Here is a 22,302-nt window from a genome sequence, read left to right on the forward strand (position 1 = left end):
TAATAACGACTTGACAGGTAAAATGAACACACACAATTAAGAACATGAAATAACAAAGATAATATACAGAGAAACAGAAATAAATGAGCAACCCGAACTTAACGTAAACCTTGGACATGGACTAGGTACACCGGTTGGGTAAGCGGTTTCTGCTTTTCTAGCAACACCAAGAAGATGACGAATAAGGAAAGAAAAATTATGACCCGGTTAACAAGTCGTTTGGATACAACATAACGATCATAGTGTTCATGATGACAACCATCAAACTTTTATAGCCTGCAATAAATGCCGCGTGTAATTTTTAGTTACTATTCTGTATTCAAAATCTGGTGAAATGTCGATTAAAAATTATCGAAGTATAAAAATTTAAGGAAAATTTAAGGACAATTCACAGACATACAAATCTAAGTACAGGAGCAAAAAATGAAACAGGAAACAGAAAAATGTAGAAACTACGACATACATCAATATTTTTGCATGCAGTGTTAACTCATTCGCACGCCTAACTTATCTATTACAAAGCTAGTAAGATTATCTGAATAGGTAATGTTTTTATGGTCAAAGCAATAGAAAGTTACAGAGTAGTTTACACTGTCGTTTGCCAATCTTATATCTCTCAAAATGATATCAGGCATACGTTTTAACTAGCCTCTGAATAGGTATTTTTAGGCTCAAAACAATAGAAAGTTACTGAGTAGTTTACACAGTTGTCTGTCTATCTTAACCCCACTCTCAAAATGACATCAAGCATACGAATTAACTAGCCTCTTAACACATGTACAAGTTGCTTTTTTTTACCTCATAAGAAGACTGTTTATCTGTGGTGAGACAGTAATTGCAAACTACAGACATTTCCGACTCCGAAATCTCGCTTTTCTCTTTAGATCGATGAGCTGTGTAAATTCTCAGGTAACAGTTGTCTTTTTGTTGATCGGGAGATGTTGTTATCATAAGTTCTTTAGCTGATGTTTGCATATTGTTTTCTTTTCCACTTGATTCTATGGTACAAGAGACAGTCTTGTTAAGTTCTTCCTGAAGATCTTCGTCTTCGATTGACGAATTTGTAACTAGTTCAGTTTTTACAACTAGGGTCTTCCCTACTTCACTGTCAACGAAAAATCGCAAACATGTGCTTTTGTTTTTATCCACTTGGATGATTCCATTGCGATGAGAAGGCAGGAGCAAACCTGCTTTCTCTGATTTTGGTCCTGGCCCCAAACCAAGTCTACCAGGATCAAAGGGCAGAGGTTCACAGTTCCTGATTGGCTCATCACATAACAACTTAAACTCTCCTATTCTTGCCAAACTTTTTCCGAATATACCAGCAAAAAACACAATTTTGTAAACTCCTGTTATTGGAAACTGAACAAAGCAGTTCCATTCTGGTGTATTTCTTACAAGACTGACTAATTTAGGGATATTTTCTGGATTCAGCAGTTCTGATGAAGACGCATTTTCATCTTCTTTGAACAGAAGTTCATACCAAACATCAATTTGGTTACCGGTTTTTATTGGTGCCTTGAATGATATTCTTGTTTTACCATTTTGTGAATAAAGGAAACATTTGTCTTTTGATATCATTTGCATTCCGAATCCCCAAAATGGAGGAAGTAAATACGCCTGTTCTAGGAACTTTCGCCTTGTGATTGGTCTTTTTACAAGCTGCCATTTCTGATCATCTGGATGACAAGCATAGAGGAATTCCTCTGGGTTCGGTAAGATGTAGTATTCATCAAAAGAATTCTTTATTACCCCAGCCGCTTCAGTTTGACGTTGAACTATAGTTTTTCCACCCTCTTCTAATTTTATCCAACCACCCGAAACCTTGCCGAATACAGACTGGCATGCCCAAAATGGATGGACAATATGCCAATTTTCGTTAAGATATACGGCGTTCCACATTGAGTAATTAAGTTTATCCATATCACCAGGTTGATAATTCCCAGCCTTACAGATACCACGAATCTGTGCACAGGGAATATTCGACTTTCTACAACAAATAATCACATAATAAAATCAATTTGTTCACTAAAGCACCTGGGCGCATTTTTTCGCTAAAGATACTAACGCATTAAACAAAGTTAAGCGTAAATAAACTAATCATATTGTGGACACTTATAAGATTTCGAAAATAAATGTGTGTCTTCCCTGCCTTAATTCGTAATGATTACAATGTTGTCAAGAACTAAACGTTTTGGTTTAGCAAAGCATCAAAATTCTAAAATACTGAATCGAATACAAGTCAGAAATGGTGCTGCCCAAAATATTATGTTTACAAGGTCATTTATCTAGAATTGAACCTAAGTTGATACTCTGTAAAACTGTGCAAACGATTTATTAAATTAGTGATTTTGCATAATTAGGACGGAAAATTGTTATGCACGCCTTCATACCGTAATTCATATTTGTACATACTATCAGACTGTACAGAAAATTGTAGTTATTGCGATTTAGCACTCATAAAATCTGATTCTAGAAATCTGTTCTTACAAAAATTTTCAACCAATTTTGAAAATTACATTTGCACATCTGTAAATGGCAATTCATACTTGGACTCATTCAGTTCAGCTCTAAATGTGGTTTTGGAGATAATTGGTGACGAACTGACGAAGTAACAATTACACCTTGCACTATCTGTAGCATTACCGGTGCCGAATCCTGATAAAAATCTTTTTTTTTCATTACTGTGCACGTGGTGTGTAGAATGTACCTTTCTAGAGTTAAGTTAAATTCCTCTTAACCTAATTATATATAGACAAGGCAGTGCACAGTAGTTAGTATCGCTAATTAAAACTTCAGCATTAAATTACAAAACTAATAATTCTTTCATTGACCCGTTAACTAAGATAACATGATTTACAACCTGCATAGGACAGTAAAGAATGTAGAAAATGTGGTCTTTTTCTGTGACAGCATCACTAGATATTCAGCAGGAGTAGCTGTATCTGCGGGGGGTCTATTCCCATCAGTGGGTGGGGTGGTCTGATTACTCAGCCACGCCAAGATACCTCTGACCATTAAGGCTTCCCTCTCCGGGTGATTTATAAGTGGCTTCTCAAGGTATGCCACTAATTCTTCAAAGCTCGAGGCTGCATCTTGTGGTGCCTAGAAATATTATTTACAGTTTAATTTGCTATTCTGACAATTACAGTGTCTTAGTCAAATATTGGATAAGTGAATTATTCTTTTCGAAAATTTCAGACTATGAAACTGTATCATAACCAAATCACCACTAAACTATATTCGTAAACAAAGAAACAAATGTCTCGTGTTATTACGTGTTGAATAAATGCAAAATACTCATATTCAACACGAGAATTATGATGACAGATCTAGTGAAAATATCTTTAAAACATATTAAATTTGACACGCAGTAGTGAGTTTTCTCTTTGTCGCGGCCGTCCTTTAATTTCAAGGCTACAGCATGACAGTCAAAACTTTTAAGTCATATCTAAATACCATTGATTATAGTGAGCGGAGTATATAATTAGCCATCGTTTTAGTTTTGCTTAAATGATAAAGAGATTTGATGCAGGTTATATATTTTGTTACCTGTCGACCACATTCATTTGTTGTTATTTATTTTGCTTGCATATTTCTATATATATATTATGTTTACATTTACATAGGTACAGTATAGAAAATACGTAAGTAAATAATAACTAACATAAGATATAAATTATAAAAGAAATGTGCATGTGAAAGGACAGTTATTAGACTTCTTAATTAAATTATCATATACTTTGAGAAAGGGAGGAATATTTTGTGACCATAAAACTGATTTTATGAACTATTAATAACATGTGTAAGAGGTAAAAACATCTGGAAAGGGAAACACAAATACATTTCTATACAAATAGGTACCAATACACAATAAAATGTGAATAAGGAAAACAGATAATAAATTATAACAATATACTCTTACATAATCAAAAATCAGTCACAAAATGTCCTTAAATAAAGATAATAATTATTGCATATGCATTTCTCTAGATAATTGTCATTCTTATATCTCACCATATAGGTTGATTGTGTGTTTTTTTCGTATTCATTCAAGAATTTATCATAGTTTTAGTAATTACTTCGTTTTACTGCTTAACCAAACTGATACATGTATATTACTTCATAGAACAATTTTAAATTCCCTTTAGAAGTCCATTCTAAAAAGGGAATATCCAAACTTAGAAAATAAGACTCGGACAGTCCAAGTTAAAAAATATTCCCGATAGTATAAGATGAAGCGCAAAAATAAATGTTCTAACGTGAGCTCCGTAGATAAAGTCTGTTTTTAAACGTATTTAGAATTATAAAAGAGCGCATATGGTCAAAAGCATCAAATGCACTGAACCAAATACAAAATAGTATATACTTTCAGAGATCACCAAAACTTCTTCGTTAAAGTGTTTTTGAACTAAATACAGATTCTAAATTAAATACATTTGCAGCATGAGCATCAAGTTCCTTCTGTGATAACAACTGATTGCCATTTTCATCAGCACTAGACTTTTGAAACCTTTGTAGACTAATTTTCAATCGTTTATAAGCATCTTCACTCGACGTTGGTTCTGCATACCCTGGCTCAACCGGGTCCAAGTTTATCTGAAATACATTTGAATTGATTAATATAAAGAGAATGGATATGGAATATGTCAAAAAGACAACCCCACCGGGATGAAGAATGTCAGCTCAAGGCCACCCATGGATCTTTAATGAACGACGTGGAAACTCTCACACCACTCCATGGGCAGGCTGCAACTGGCCCCAAAACATTATACACATTTACAAAACATTTTTTGATAATTGGAAAAAAATGTTTTTATCAATTGCGTAACTTCGAAAAATAGTTAAAATCAATACCTCAAAGAAACTGATGACATGAACAAAGTGCATTCAAAACATTTATTCATTTCAGATATGCACCTTGAAACGTCAGAATCGCACTGAAATTTAAGTATGTTTTGGTAGGGAGAGGTTAGATACAGGAAGAATCGTAAAAGTTACATAACGAAATAAGTTGTTAGTGCTTGTAAGTATTATAGATGGTTTTAGAATGCTAATATTCTCCCAGAAAATGCACTAGAAGTCATTTTTATACGCCTGCAATTTTTCTCGGTCGTATAATGGGATCACCCTGTCGCCGTCGTCGTGGGCGTCCGTTAACTTAGTTTATTTACGATACGAGTAAATTTTGAATCTTTAAGACTGTTTCTAGGACATGGCCGAGAACCCTGTAGTTTTGGAGTTTTTTTTTGTCCCCCCCCTTTCGGAAGTAAATGGTAAAGCGAGTGCTATCATTAGAATATATATAAAGGAAAAGCTTATTGTTGATCCGATTTTTGTGATTCAGATGTCAATTTGTGCCTTTTGAAATTCTGTTTTGCTATGAATTGTTCTGAAAGAGTACGCAATAATATCAAGGGAAACAAGATTTTAGGGGAAGTCACCCGATTTTAGAGCATTAGAACTTCAAATGACAAGACGGCGAAAAGCACCTGTTTAAAGAAATACCATTTTTGGTTTAAGTTTTTAAAAATCAAATGGTAGAAGAATATGTACCTCATCAGAGTCAGTTTCAAATTCATACAGAAAATCACTTCCGTTTTCGTCTTGTTCTTGCACTTTTTGGTCAGTTGTAGGTTTTTTGTCGGGTTGATCGGGTTGTGTGCTACTACCACAGGCTCCCATATTATAAAGTTTTACGTCACATTCCAGGTTTCACTGTAAAAAATAATAAGTCTATTGTAAGTATTCACAATTGAAACCTGTTATCAATGAAAGGTTTTGTATTAAATTCAACCTGTTACCGGCAACAGTTTGGCCTAAACTCAAGTACTCAGACACGTTTAGCGTTTTTGTGTTACAGATTACCTTGTCAAAAAGTCCTGAGAAGTTTTTCTTGTATCCAAAACATTAAGTACATAACATGTTTATCATAAAAAATCTGTGATTCTTTGCGATTTAAATGATAGATATTTTGAAAAAAAATGCATGAACCTCTCTATATCTACCTTTTTTGTGTAAAATTTGATTTTATTCCATCATTTTTTTTCCCCCGAGAAGATAAGTTTGGATAGAAAAATAAAATAGCGTTCAATCTAGGTGGTCGTCTAAGAAATAACTCATCATGTTCTTAAGGAAAATTAAAAGGATTCTATTTTTAAGTATCTCTCTTTTTATTTTTAATCTTTGTAGTAGATCAGTAACGTGTTAGCCTAAAATATCAATTCTTGTCATTACCGTGGCGAGATTTAAACAGAAAACATTTGTTCAAATTTACATATATATAAGACCTGCGAGATCAATACGTCAAAATCACTCAAATAACTAATTCGCCTGTTTTTTTCACACCTTTTTTTCCCGTTTAAGTTATTGCAATACGGTTTCTTTCAAATTTTAAATTCAGTAAAAACCGAAAATTATTTTGCGCGCCAATTTTATCGTCTCTGATAACAATATGACAATACACGTCTATTTTACCAAGAACGTTGACAGCATTTCGATTATTACATTCTTTTCAGATCATTAGTGAGTTATTCAGAAAGATTCTTTCAATTAAAAAGAAGTCTATTTCACATGACGTAAGAATCAATCGGTTCAATTGATAACCAAAAAGAAGTATATTTATACAGCTTGTAGAGCTTGAATCGCTTGACTTGTTTATATTTGAGTAGGGTATATATAATCAATGAGAAAACATTGAAAGAGGTTTTTTTTCGATTAATTTAAAGAGCAGAATAGAACAGAGAAACTGATAAAGCCAAACATTAAAGCAGTGATAAATTTGTCATCATGTTATAACTTTATTCTCTCAAAACCCCTTCCAGAAATAAGCCAAGATATGCAGAAAATACATTTTAAAGAACCATGACAGTTTATTTCTTCACAGGTTGCCCAATTTTGCTGGAATGAAGGCTACATAACGATCTAGTTGGATAACCTCATTATGCACACACAATTTATCTATACTATGGGTCTCACTTGAAATTTAATATTTGCGTAGGTTCGCCAAAAATAAACCATAAAAAATGGTAAATTTAATGAAATGCCATACAATACAATTAAGTGTTGTTAAGAAATCAGGTCTGTTTTTTTTTTTAAATTCAACAACTTGTTAATAAATAAATCGAGCATTTAAAAATTCAGTTTTGTGTGGAAATTTGCGCTATCAGTTTGAATGGGAATCAATTTGCGCTGCTCGGGGCGAAGAAATACTGCTAAGATTTAATTAAAAGTATATGAAATAGCTAATTCGTTACCCCGATTTTAACATATTCATCCATAATACATACTCCACAGTAATTCATAACTAAAGCAAGTGTGTATAGAGGATATTTATAGAACAAATATACATAGGTCGATAATATAGAACCAAGAAAACATAGGTCGATACAAGGGCCGTAACTTCTGTAAAAAACGTTCAACCATAACCAAAGTCGAACTTCATCTGTAACTTCTCATATTAATTTAGTAAGACTACATACAAAAGATAAAATCAACTGATAAAAGCGTTACAAAAAAGTATGGAAAACTTTAAATTCACTGAAATTTCCTAAGACCAACGGTCGTGACTTCTGTAAAAATCATTCAACCATAACCAAAGTCGAACTTAATCTGCAACTTCTCATAGCAAGACTACATGCAAAATATCACATCAATTGGTAAAAACATTACAAAAAAGTGCAGAAAACTGTAAATTCTGAGCAGTTGAGACAAGTACGGACATGACACAAACTTGATACAATTGAAATGTAAATTTTATTTCTATTTCGACCAGAATTGAAATGGTAAAAGTAATGTAAAATTCGCAAGTGGCAATACTTGTATACTGACCCTCAATGTCCTTAATTCTTATAAGATAAATAATATATTCCTTTAAATTTATGAAACACATTCCTTTTACTACTATGAAACATAGTAATAATTTTTAACTGAGACATTTACTCGTTTATTCAAATTTACAGTCCCAGGAACCAGGAAAATGTAATTCATGATTATAGACATCACTCCCCGCCCGAATGAATCCAAGCCAGACATTGGTGATATGAAACCTTGAGATACGATTCTACACAGATCTGAACATGCATGTATATGCTTAACTTAAGTTCTAAATTTATTTTTTGACGCTTGATACTTTTTCAAAAAAAAACATTTCACATGGATCTAATACATGTATACACTTTAGTTCATGCCATAGTTTAGAAACCTGAATAAAATACGTTTTGACCGGTTTCAGTCTCTAATTCCCAAACGATTCAGGTCAATATCCAAAAACCAACCCCGTCTGACCTTTGTAGTACAGTATATTGTGATACAAAAATCATGAAGATCAATTTGCAACAAAAAAAATACCGTCGTATAAAAAAAAACACTCCGCAGAGATTATTTATGGCTTTAACTTGTAAAATATAAAATTTAAGCATGTAAGTATATTCAACCTTAAATATTGTACATGGATGATATTTTACTAACGGTTCAGATGAATTACGCAAGTCATTTCTATCATAAGCAGAGTTGGTCGTTTTATAAATTAAAAAAAGAAAAAAAGTACTTACATTTTTATAAATTTCATGAACTTCCTCTTTTTTCCAAAACGCCCAAGTAATATTACTGATATTGATCATACAACCAAAAAATGTCAACTTTTCTGTTTGATTAGATATTTTAAATCAGTTTTACCTGAGTGGAAAGAGGCAGTTTCAAAACTGTCAAAAGCACTTGTTATCGTCGAATAAACTTCGACATTTAAACTGTTTTATGACAACGGCTATACATCACATACAATATGCAGGTATTTAAAAACAGTAAAAGCGAAGGAGTTGTTCGATACAGTTATCATAATAGTGTACACTGTCCCTGAATTTTATTATCATTTAAACCTGATTTTCTTTGTATAGATTGGAGTAAGCTAATTAAGGCAGCCTATAGCGTTCCAATTCAAATAAGTTTTATCAAATTTTATTAAGTCGGTAGTGAAATTTAAACTTCAATAAGGTCCTGTTTCCATTTGCGGAGTTACTTACATGTAATAAGTCATTTTAATACACCAGTGATTCAATATTGTAGATAAAAAAAAAACTGATTAACTTCCTCATCAAAATGTCTTGCCTCTATAATCAGATGTTATTTATTTTCAGTTTCACATGTTCAGGCATATACATACGTGTAATTTGTTTCATGGTGTATTTCAGAAAGTCATACAAGGATAACAAAGAATACTCTATATTATATAAAAAACAACAGATATATTTAAAAAATCAGGTATTGTAACATGTAATAAGAAATACATAAAATAAATACACCAGGGACTACATAATACAAAATCCCTGAATACTTCACAAACAGGAAGAGAATCGCAAACTATTCATGAAACAACTAAACAAAGAAAGCATGATGATGAAAAAAAATGGACGATTCTCTCCTATCTACTGAGATTATATGAAAGAAGGGTACATTTGACATGCAACAACTTTCTATAAGAGACCAAAATCACTGAAAAAAAATTGCAGAACAGGCCAACCCCCCCCCCCCAAAGTACCCTTTATATATTCAGTTCTGGAAACAATAACTTCGTACAAAACAAAAGGCTTCCAGGGGCCTGAATAGCTCACCTGGATAAATTGTTGCCTTTTAAGGGCAATAACTCTAACAAGGAGTTGTCAGACAATTTTGACTCCATTTGATTCATTTGACACATTTGTAAGCCTTATAATAAGGATCATTTCAGCAATTGAAAGCTGTTGGCATAACCAAACAGATTTGGAGATGCATGCAAAAATCTGCTGTCTGACCCCATTGTTCTATTTTTAGAAACGACAGCCATGTTTTTTCAGCGATCAAAAAAGAGTCATTTCGTTAAGGATACCCTATAAAATAAAAAAAAATGTCATCTTTCATTTAATTATGTAGAGCAGTTTCTGAGAAGATTTTTTTAAGTACTAACATCATAAACAGAAAAAAAAACGCCCACAAGGGCAATAACTCCAACATGGTCAACAAATTTTCACCAAAATTTGACCACAGATAGATCTCTTCATGCTGAATAATTTAACCTAGTCAAACTTTGGTTAAACCTAACCGTTTTGGAGATATATGCAAAAATCTGCTGCCTCACCCCAATGTTCAATTTTTAGCAACAGCGGCCATGCTTTATAACAGATCAAAAATCCAAACGGTCATTTTGTTAAGGATGCCCTTTAAAACAAAAATGCCAACTTTCATTGAATTCTGTAGAGCAGCTTCTGAGGAAAAGATTTTTTATAGTAATAATATTATAAACAGAAAAAAAACGTCCAAAAAGGGCAATAACTCCAACATGGGGCAACATATTTTCACCAAAATTTGACCACAGATAGATCTCATCATGCTGCACACTTCTACCCCCATGTCAGAATTTGGCTAAATCTAACGGTTTAGGAGATATATGCGAAAAACTACGGTCTGACCGCTATGTTCTATTTTTAATAACGGCGGCTATGTTTTTCGACGGATCAAAAATCCCCACTTCAGTTCTATGCACAATACCCCAAGGAACATTCAAAGTATGTTTGCTTCCAATTGGTCAAGTGGTGTCAGAAGAGAAGAGTTTTGAAAGAAAGAACATTAAAAATAGCAAAAAACGTTGAAAAAGGGCAATAACTCCAACATGGCTTAAAAGATTAAAATGAAAATTTGACCACAGATAGATCTCATCATGCTGAACATTTTTACCCCGTCAGAATTTGGTTAAACCTAACGGTTTAGGAGATATATGTGAAAAACTACTGTCTGACCCCTACGTTCTATTTTTAGTAACGGCGGTCATGTTTTTCGACGGATCAAAAATCCCCAGAATAGTTCTATGCAGGATACCCCAAGGAACATTCATAATAAGTTTGGTTCAAATTGGTCAAGTAGTTTCAGAGGAGAAGAGTTTTGAAAAATTGTTAACGACGACGGACGACGCCTTTGCCAGGTGAGCTAAAAGGGGGAAAAAACTTGAATGTATAGAGTAAATTAATCATGATAGAACTAGCTGGACCAGTACTGTATGATTCACATTAGATATGTTTTGAGGATGTTCCCTGCTAATGTTCAGCCATTTTTTGACAGATTTTCGGATTCCTCTAGTTTTCTTTCCATTTCATGGCATTCATAAGTTTTGCCCAGTGAATCCACTTATCTTTTCATAATTTCATTAAATCATCTTAAAATGTTATAAGTTTTATTGAAATGCTTGTTCAAGGTTTGTAATAGATAAAACCTATGGAAAATCATGTGAAACTCTTGTCCTGCCAAAATTTCAAATGCTTATATCTCAAAAACAAAAACACAGACACAACAATTTGTTCTACTAATATTGTCTTGGCATATTACAAGATTTCACAATACTATGAAATCCTTGTTATTTTTAAATAGAACAGCGAACATTCTTAACTGAATACTTGCTTGAGCACTTCTCTTGGCTGATAGACCTTAAAGCATATTTTGAAAAGGTATGAACGACATTTTAAGACAGACCAACGAAATACAAAAGTCATGTTAACAGGGCCCATGGACTTTCGTGACAATATCAGAGATCCATTCACAGTTATTTTCTCATGACATCACAGCAATTTTATTGTTTAAGAACAATGCATACCGTATCTAGAGGCATGAACCTCATTACTTACTGGACTAGAAGTACATATACTTTGCTGACAGAGACTGAACAATTTTATGTCCCTTTTTGTGTCGAACTAATTTTATTTCATTTCATATGTTAAAAAATAAAATTTAGTATAGTAAACTAACTATCCAATCAGTTTAGTTAACTCATTTGAGTAAATAAAAATTAGACACAAAAGTGAGGCATAAAGTACCAAGGAAAATAGGTTCAAAAAGATTGTTATACTTCATACTTAACATTAACAAAATTTGAGCAATTGAAACTAATCTAAAGAAAAACTGTTGTAAATAATACTAGGTCAACAAATATAAGCATAAAATTTCTATACAAATAACATCAAAATCCAAATGTCAATAAACCACACACAAGACAAAAGTACAACAACAATTTCAGGAATAACTTAACTATGAGGACTTTTAAACCACAGACTCTAAAGAGTCTGAATCACTCACTTAGACATAAATTAGAATTCAAATGGCCTAATTATTTAGTCAAGCAGGAAGAAAGGTATTAAATTGTTTTATACAAAATGGCCTATAGTAACACCACTGATGGCTTTATAAGGTCTTGTTGAAGGATCATTTTATCAATGAAAGTTCTAATGCTATCAATCATGATTTTCAAGTTATCAGATAAACACTGCAAAAAACAAAACTTTTTTGCCTTTAAATTTAGGACTTTTACCAATTGGAGACTTTTGTTCACCAAGTTGAAGAGAGAAGGTCTGAAAATATCATAGTTACTGAGATATATGTCATATGGTCAGAGGTCATAAAACACAATATTTGGTGTTAGGATGATTGTGGCAAAGTATCATCAAAATCTTATCGGTAAAGAATTATCTAGAAATGTTAAAGTATATAACATAGTGATGGAGTAAGCTTACATGGACATTTGGTACAGTTGAGCTAAAATATTTATAATGTCATGGACGTCACAAGATCTAAAGAAATCACTAATAGTTACTGTATATATATTGAGTCTCTTCAATATGGGAACATGTGCTTAGCATTATCCATTTTTATGTACATACATATCTTGAAGTCATTTATTTCTGCCAGATTGCCATTTCATTTAAATGTCTCAGTATGATTATATCAATGTGGTTTTTTTTCTCTAAAAGTTTGTTCTTAAGGTTTAAAAAACATTAACCAGGCACTTTATATTTGGTTTCTATCACAGTATTTGATCTCTGATGGGAAGATTAGTGCTCCTGTATTATGTCATGGTCCAAGTTGTAGGATCCACCCTACAGAATTCCCCGGTATCCAAATTCTTAGCCATTAGTTGATCAGGGTGATGATTTGGTAATATGTGTTGAACATAAAGCCTTGGTATACAACAATCCTGTCAAAAAAAGAGATAAGTAAAATGTTCTGTAGAGCACAGCTTAATATAACCACAGAAGTCAAACACTTAACAGTTTGGGCAAGTATGCTACATGATTCAAGCTGCATGTCTCTACTAATGTTGCACAGCAGACTTTTTACATAGCCTGGTTTTCTGGCATAGAACTAATGCAGTCACAGAGCTTAAAAATTGTACATTTATCTATTTTGGTCCAAAATAAAACACGGTTAGAGTGGTCATGTCATTAGAAATAGTAGCCTGCCTACCAGCCCTGTGACTGGCTATCTTTTGACAGGACTGATTAATTTCAGCAAAACATTTTATAGCCACATATCCAATATTTTGAAAAATTGTATTCAGGACTGACTAGAATTTGAGTGAGTTTCCTCCCCTGGATACTGATGTCACTGAATTGTCTTTCTGTTTTGATGCTTTGCTGACATACAAATTTGAATCTGAAGACAGATTTTGCATATCAAAGAACAAAAAAATAAATTTTAAAATAGGTTTCCATTTAAGGTAGATCATACCTAATATTTCTAGTAAATAAATGTTCCTAATTTTTCTGGAAGATGATATCAAATGAAACTTCTTTAGAAAATTAATGTCATTGAACTTGATTTTGAGATAATTGAGCATTAATAATAGCAATCTTTATATGAATTTCATGGTTTCGCTAACTTTAAAAAAAAAAAAAAAAACTGGTACAGAATTTCTTTTGAACTTACATTTTTTGGACACTTAACTGACAATCTTTTGTACATCAAAATGAAAATTGGCTGTCACTGAACTTTTTTTGGGAATATTGAAAAAAAAACTTAAATTCCAATAACATTTCTACAGAGCATTTTCTTTGGCCAATTATCTCTCCTTAAAAGAGGCTTTATACAATTAATGTTTGTAATTTTACCATATGTCTTTTTTTTTATAAAAATTCTTTTAAAATAATTTAAACACACTGTTTTTACATCATTTTAGATATTATTAGATTACTGAAAATATATATGGCTGCATGATTTTGTAAGATAACAGAAAAGAATGTGCAGTGTAATAGGTATGATCTACCTTAAAATAGGATAGTGAATTCTATCATGAAAAGACTTCACTGTTACTCAGAACGTCACCTAAAAAAAATATCAAAAAATAAAAATGGATAGGAAAGACTACCATTACTTTTTTTTTTTGTAATTTAATTGTTGAGCAGAATTATTAATACTGAAAGCATTGGGTAGTTATTCATTCATAGTCAATTTAAAACACTGGACAAGGTATAACACATATGTAGAGCTGAAGATATAAAGTGCTACATAATGAAATCAACTCTATTGAACATTTCTATATTGTATGTTATAAGATAATAAACACCTTCCATATTATAGAATGGCATCAGATATGATATCCCTCAAGCACCGTCCTATAGTATTTATATTTTACTACTGGTCCATTTCGCTTTAATTGTAATAAAGAGTCAGATTCTAATGAACACAACAGATTCCTCACAGAAAAGCTCTTTCACCAGGGGTATCGATATCACAAACCTCTTAAAACATTTACCAGGTTTTTTCACTGCTAAAATAAAATTTATAAAAAATTTTAAAAGCACTTGAATATTCTTTACTAAAAATGGTACATATTGCTCACCCAGTGTTTTTTTTTACAGAAATATAGTGTATAAAGCACATTCTTTCAAATTAGGTTGTTTGGGCAAATAGAGATATTCTGGCCCTCACTGCATCCCTATTTACACACTACCAGTATGTCACTACATCATATCTTGCCTATTTAGTATGTGACGTTACTACTCCAAATGCATCGTACTGACCAATTATTATTTCTAATACTGGCAGTTTTGATCGTATTGTCATTATTTAATATGTTCTGTGCTAGTTTTCAGTAACATCAAGGGTTCTATGAGTGGATATCTGTTTTTGTCTATATGGTGTATGTTGAGGTATTCCATGGAGAGAATTGTATTACTGAGTGAATTTTATGATTGTTTGTTTGTTGTTTCAGTTCTTTTGACCTTACATTATAGGGGGATAGTTAAGGCATTATTAAACTGTATCGTTATTTTGTTTAAAATCCCTTTGATCTTGCTATACGATAGTCGAGTGAGAATGAAAATTATCTCTAGTTTCTATGTCCCCGCGTGACATACAAGCAACAGCGCAGGAATGTTTGACGACCTAAATAACCGTTTCTTTGTTTACTGTGTATGAAATAATGGCTAATATGGACAGGTGCATAAAATCTGTGGTGGGATTTAACTTATTAGATTATTAAATATTTTTTCAGCTAGTGGGAGTTTCTCATGCTCATCTCCTCTCGTGGCACAGCCGCTCGACAAGATCAGCATGAGAAACTCCAACAGCTGAAAAAATATTTAATTATCTAATAAGTCAAATCCACCAGATTTTATGCACCTGTCAGGAGATGTTGGTCACTAATGTGTCTTTGTGTTGTTATATATTGTTTTTTAATTTAATTTTGAAGGATTACATCTTTCTGTTACCATGGATTTTTACTACTTTTGTTGTCAGGGCCTTTCAGAGCTTACTTAAAGGTGTCTTTACACCTGTTGAAGATCTTTTGGTGATCTCTGAAATGTATTTACTTTTTGGATTTAGGTTGTACGCTGGTGCATTTGTTGCCTTTCATCATATCCATATAGACTCCTACACACTGGCAGCAAAGGCAAAGTGTAGAAAGCTTTCTATAATATATTGTTGTCAAGTATGCTACATGTCAAAACAACCTTTGCAAAGAATTTAAAAACCAATTTAAACAAAAATGATTCTTGAAAGAAGATAACAGTCCCAGATATTAACTTACAGTTAGATATGAAACTGTTGTTACAGAAATTCTAGAGCATCCATTCAAATAGATCTCTTCTAACAATGGGCAATGGTTTGCTATAAAAAATATACTTTTGTCTGTAAGGTTCAAAATTCCAGACAGAACAATAAATCTAAGGTCACAATGGCGTGCTAGTTCACATACTCCTTCATCAGTTACCTGAAGAAAAAAAAACAATCAGGTGATGAGATTAGAATATACATCTACGAGAATATAATGATTTTACATTTAAAATCACGTTGTGTACTTGAAGAATGTAATCATCATCTTTACAGCATCACTATGGCTTGAACTATCAAAAGTAGCAACAAAACTAGAGACTGTAAAGAGCCTGAATCGCTCACCTGGAGAACCTGAAATCACATAGTCATATCATTTGATCATTCCAACAATAAAAATTTAGAGAGTTCCCTGTAACATCATTCCTGCCATCAATTGAACCACCTGAGCCAGGTTAAGATAGAGATACAGGCCAAAATGTGTTTCCTCATAGGGTTTCAATGGTAACCTTAGAGTGGCTGGCCACTTGCTGAGCCACACAAGTGGAATGTTTGTTGAGGGCAACGAAATCATTAAACCTATCAAGTTTCAAAACATTGGTACCTGTGGTTGCAGGGGAGTTGATCTCTGAAAATTGGCCATTCAGAAGCTTTGACGGTCTCTGGAGGCCATCTGGTTTGATCATATGGAAACAAAGTTGATCTTTTTGGTTTAAGTTGGTCAAGGAGTTTACATGTATTTGAGCAAAACGCAAAACTTTACATATGATGGATGCAAAGTGATGGCATAAGCTCATTGGAACCTTTGGTCCAGGTGAGCTCATAAAAAACAACAGACGACTACATAACAATCAAATACAAAGAGATATCATTCAATATTGTTCTAAATATTGATTTTTTATGTTTGATACATGTCGAACAAATAAGTTATATTCTACAAAAACCATTTTGAATAAATGTCTTGGTTAACATTCTTTCTTAAATTTTGAAAATCTTTACACCCCAGTTTGTTTTACTTTAAAAAATAATGACTGCCTGTATTTTTTTAAGTGTGAACTTTGCATTACTGGATTTTACCGAATTTTTTAAATCTTGCATACCTAGAAACATTCTTTACAATCGTATTCATTTATTTCAGCTGGTTTCAATTTTATAGAAAACTTGCACACCATTCTTGACAAGGAACAGTGTTTGACCATTATTATGAATTTGTCGGATGTAAAGTTTGATAGAAAGCAAAAACAAGACTGTTTGTAAACTTGATGGAAGAATCAATTCAAGTTATGAAAATTGATCCTTGAATGTGTTAAAACAGGGACATATAAGTTCGTATTATACCTCCCTGGTAAAAATATTTAAAAAAATAGATTCAAAGTGAAGTAATTCACAAAAATGTGAATCATTTCATAAAATCTTAACTTTGTATTAAAAATGGAAGGGGGACAAAATATTTCAGCATTTTCCTTCTGAGACTAAGTACATTATCTGGGAACAACCCTTCATTCTAATTCCTTCTGAGACTAAGTACCTTACCTGGGAACAACCCTTCATTCCAATTCATTCTGAGACTAAGTACCTTACCTGGGAACAACCCTTCATTCCAATTCCTTCAGAGACTAAGTACCTTACCTGGGAACAACCCTTCATTCCAATTCCTTCAGAGACTAAGTACCTTACCTGGGAACAACCCTTCATTCCAATTCCTTCAGAGACTAAGTACCTTACCTGGGAACAACCCTTCATTCCAATTCCTTCAGAGACTAAGTACCTTACCTGGGAACAACCCTTCATTCTAATTCCTTCAGAGACTAAGTATCTTACCTGGGAACAACCCTTCATTCCAATTCATTCTGAGACTAAGTACCTTACCTGGGAACAACCCTTCATTCCAATTCGTTTGAGATGTTTACAGTTATTTGACAAAGTATGTAAGAGATCATCTGTGACAAACTTCTGACCAGCAAGATCTAATTTTTCTAAGTTAATACAATGTTCAGCAACAGTCTGTAATACATCTTCACTCAACTGAAAAAATACATTATTTCACTTTTTGATAAAATCATCACAGATAGGTATTTTAAATGTTGACCCTCCAGACAAAATATATATACAAACATATTAGGTATATAATATGCTGGTACATATAACTTTATTTTTTATATATGTTTATAGTTTTCATTAAAACATTCCTTTTATACTTGCTGTTGTTTTATTACAAACTATAGAGAAAAATTTGTGAACCCTTACAATCCTATCGTTCTTACTTGACAATAAAATTTTATTTAGCCTATTTGTATAAGAATTATATATAAACAAAAAAATGCTTCACAGGGCACAGCTTCGCACGACCACAGATGTTAAAACCTGAAAAACTGGTACAAATATAAATACAATATTCAAATTTTAAACTTAATTTATAATGTAATGATTGAGAAGGATTCTGACCAGGACAAGAAATGATGTAACCATCAGACCTTAATGGTTAAGATATTAAAATGCTATTTTGAATCATAAAATAAAATATTTTTCTGTGTTAATGTTCAACATGGAATTTTTTTCATTTTTTTCCCAACATTTAGAGCTTCTGAAGACAATGAGATAAAATTACATTTGAAACCCCACTCATATAAATATTCGAAGTGTTTTAACCAAATTTTAAAATTAAACAAAAGTGTTAATAAAAAGATCTAACTATGATTGTTTATCTCGTGACAAATACACTAGTAGTAATAGGAAGGTGTGAATAACCAAAATACCATCACATGTGCTAAAGAATGCCTAGATTTAACAAGTGTGCAGAACTTGTCCCAGGCAAGAGTTAAATATTACTGTTCTTGGCATGAGTGATCATATTTTGGTTATTCACAATAACCAATTATTTATCCTATTTATTATATAGATTTCCTCCATTATTCGTTGCTATTTTCAACATAAGTTTCAAATTTTGTGAATGGTGGATTGATATCAAAGTTGTGATGTTTTGGCGGGCGAAAGTCCGAGATTGAATATCAAATTTATTTCACAGTGTGAATTATCGAAATTGATTACACTGGGAACATTCAATAAAACATTGCTATCTATATAATAAATAGTGGTAAATACCTGTGGTTATTTTCATGGAAATTTAATGTTCGCCATATTCACGGTCAAAATTGAAATGCAAAAATAAAATAACACCAAATATTTTGTATTTTATAGCACAGTTTTATTTTGAATAAACAAATAAAATTTTAATGCTATTAAATAGTTGTTTTGTCAATCAATGCCATTTTCTTGCATTTCATAGTTTGAAAAAAAAAAAAAAATATGATAAACTTTTTATTTTTCTCTCAAACCACGCCATCGCAATTACTGTCATCTTTGTGCTATGTAGTGTCAAATAAACAACCAAAGTGCTAACCTGTCCCCAGGCCCATTGCCATTTTATTATCAAATAACAAAAGATCAATTACAAAGGTGAAAACAATTGTCAACTAATCCTCTAATCTTAGTCTTCTCTTGTCTTGTCTTGCCATAACAAATTGCTCTCAGATCTCAAAAATCAATACAAAAGCTTGGCAAATTTAAACATCTTTTTTATAAACTGTTGGAGTTGACACCATTGTTTTAGTGAAATCTCGGTTTGTATATGAACAGGAAATGTAAACATTTAAGCTGACTCACTGAATCATGGACATAAAAAACAAATGGATCCATTACATCGCAGTATTTTAATCAATAAATGGCTTTCAAACACAAAACAAAAAGGTGTGCATGGAATACACATGAAAATACTGTATTCATTGAACTGTTTGTCTGCTGCAAAAAATTAGATTACACTAAAGAAAACCTCACCTAGTTTTTAAAGAAAAATGCAAAATTTTCCACACAGGAAAAAAACCACTTATACAGTAATCACACCAAATCTTATTGCTGAACTCCATAAGGTATTAAAGTTATAGATTGGGCATATCTAAAATAGTTTCCAGCCTTCGTTAGGTGGTATGGCACCTTGTGGTATAATTTCATTGAGATCAATTTACTAATAAGGTATGCAAGTCACGTCACATGACTCTGTGGTTTCATGAGTATGGGTCCTTGTCTACCATTCAAATGCATGGAGATTTGTCATTAACATAGTGTAGAATTCAATACTGAATACAAAACGTCTTTTCGTGTAAAAATACTGATAAAAAATGATAAACATCTATTTCTACAACATAAAAATGTTAGGAAAAACATACAACAGAAAATTTTGCACTGTAATGCAGCATCTTGAATCCCCAAAATAAATAATAGTATGCAGATTAGTACTTGGATTTCAATACGTTCAACTACGGAAATTCCGGAAAGGAAAATGAAACTAGAATGAGACTTACAAACCCTATAGTCAAAATATTGTCTGGATATCAGGAAAATATTTCTGCAATCCTTTTTGGTTCCTCATTCATAAACAATTCAAATCTTAACCCCATTAAATCAATGCCATAAATATCATGTGTTTTCATTGGAGTTATATAGATAAATTAAATAAAAAAACACCTTTTGTATCGCTACTTCCAAAATTAATGCCAATCTTCCTTTTGTGGTTTGGAATCTTGTTATAAAATTGTATAAAGATGATCAACTAGTACATTAGTATATTGCATGAAAACCAGATGTCTATGGACAATGACAGGGCCATACCATTATATGACCACAAAACCAGGTATCTAAGGACCACAACAGGGCCATACCATTATATAACCACGAAGCAAGAACAGGATGGGCACGGGCTGGGCGAGGCTGTGCTGCAGTCTTCCGGACCGTTAGCTTCGTCTGGCAACTACAAAACCAGGTGTCTATGGACAATGACAGGAACATACCATTATATGACCACAAATGTTTTGGTCATTTAAAGATAATTTTCAGATGTTGGTTAGATTGTTGGATATAAAGTGGTTTATGTTGCAGTGTTTTTAGATCATGTAAAACTAGAATAAGAGATGCATCCACATTCCACACAGAAACAACCATTCAACTTTTCACTGAGCTGATAAGTAGATCTTTTTACTTAAGTCTCCATAAACATATACATGTGCACAAAGCAGAATACATACAGATGAACAAATTTTAAACAGTCTTACAAAATAGGATTGGTTTCACCATGCTTATATGGATCAAGGAAAATTCTAATGTATCTTGCAAGTTGCTGCAAGTTTCTTCAAACAAAAAAATTAAATGGAGCTTACCACTATAGATATAAACACTTTCCCATACTTTCATTTCAATAGGTAAGTACAAAAGTTTTTGAGTTGTAGCAAAAATGGAAAAAAAATTTCCTTTTTATGAATAAATTTCCGTAATTAAGAAACAAAAAATTTGAATTTTTCAATAAAATTAAAGATAGATTTCCACTGTGGATATATAAATTTTCCCAAAACTTTGTTTTAATAGGTGCAAGTATTTTTGAATGCAAAAACTTCTGGGACAGGCTGTAGAGGGTATAACAAGATGCCCCAAACTTTAAGTTGCTGCATTCCTGGGGCATAAAAACACTGCAATAATTAAAAAATTGAGAGAAAATCATAGTACAAACCTTTTTAGTACTTATCAGTAATTTCTTGACTAAGACAGCTGTATCTGGATTGTGTAATAATGGTATGAGAGTTTGTAAGGTTAAAGATCTACACATACTAAAGTCCATATCCTCTAAACATCGACAGTATTTAACTATAGACTTAATTCCTTCATCTGTCAAGGAACTGTTAACTGTCCCACTTAAATCTAAACTTAGTAGGTTCTTTCCAATATGCTGCAAAATCTACAAAGAACATACATAATTAGCAAATAATTCATTTCATACAATAGAAATTATGAAGATATATCATATGTAAGATGTAAATTCTTTCAAATTAAAAAAAAGTATAAAGAAATAAGTGAAACTATTTATTTTTCATCTTAGGCACCTTTATTTTTTTTTATCAAATCTGTGCATACAGCAATACTAATACTTAACTTTGCTAAGGCCAGTGTTTCTACAGGTTTTTTTTACCCAGGATTGACAGTTTTTTCCATGGAAAAGTACCTTCAGCTCATTGCAGTTAAAATATAATTTCGATAAATAACGTTGCATAACATTTTAAGACCATTTGCATAAAGCATAATCAAGATCAGGATTTACCTGATGGGTATAATTTTTTAAGGAAAAAATCAGCTAATGGCACAAGGGAGGTAATTCATTGTTTTTAAAACTTCAGGTATTTTGACTTGCAAGGATTTTTCCTCAATTTTATTTATTTTTTGTGTACCTAACCCTGACCTTTTCCCAAACTGGGAAAACCTGAAAAAAGAATTCAGCATTATTCTTGGATGCACAGCAACCCTGAAAGACAAAACCATCTGTCCCATTTTAAATTTTATAAATTCTTGTGCATATAAAAGAAACCATCATTTAATAAACTGTAGAAAGATAAAAATTACAATGTATATTAA

At 32.3% G+C, this 22,302-nt stretch overlaps 2 protein-coding genes across 5 annotated transcripts in view; both read right to left on the reverse strand.

Moving 5' to 3' along the window:
* LOC148623078 (uncharacterized) overlaps positions 1 to 12,664 on the reverse strand; it is a 17,121-nt gene extending 4,457 nt beyond the window's left edge. Inside the window, exons 1-5 of one of the 3 annotated variants that reach the window (XM_088573584.1) lie at positions 12,531 to 12,664; positions 5,557 to 5,718; positions 4,438 to 4,599; positions 2,864 to 3,105; positions 799 to 1,990 (exon numbers count right to left, since the gene is read on the reverse strand). In XM_088573584.1, coding sequence (XP_088429710.1) covers positions 799 to 1,990; positions 2,864 to 3,105; positions 4,438 to 4,599; positions 5,557 to 5,685 — 1,725 coding nt within the window. In that variant the 5' untranslated portion in view covers positions 5,686 to 5,718; positions 12,531 to 12,664. Of the gene's footprint in view, positions 1 to 798; positions 1,991 to 2,863; positions 3,106 to 4,437; positions 4,600 to 5,556; positions 5,719 to 8,552; positions 9,091 to 12,530 lie in introns of those variants that run through there. The other 2 variants (XM_088573583.1, XM_088573582.1) reach the window with 2 other exon arrangements.
* The window catches only part of LOC148623079 (uncharacterized), a 26,067-nt gene continuing 12,987 nt past the window's right edge, over positions 9,223 to 22,302 (reverse strand). For both annotated transcript variants that reach the window (XM_088573586.1, XM_088573587.1), the window contains 4 exons: positions 21,407 to 21,631; positions 17,719 to 17,874; positions 15,827 to 16,009; positions 9,223 to 12,991 (listed from right to left, as the gene is read on the reverse strand). In XM_088573586.1, the coding sequence (XP_088429712.1) occupies positions 12,863 to 12,991; positions 15,827 to 16,009; positions 17,719 to 17,874; positions 21,407 to 21,631 (693 nt within the window). In that variant the 3' untranslated portion in view covers positions 9,223 to 12,862. The remainder of the gene's footprint in view (positions 12,992 to 15,826; positions 16,010 to 17,718; positions 17,875 to 21,406; positions 21,632 to 22,302) is intronic.

Source organism: Perna viridis, chromosome 3 (genome assembly GCF_037379345.1).
Source record: "Perna viridis isolate PV_CMFRI_1.1 ecotype Kerala chromosome 3, ASM3737934v1, whole genome shotgun sequence".
NCBI classification, from domain to species: domain Eukaryota; kingdom Metazoa; phylum Mollusca; class Bivalvia; order Mytilida; family Mytilidae; genus Perna; species Perna viridis.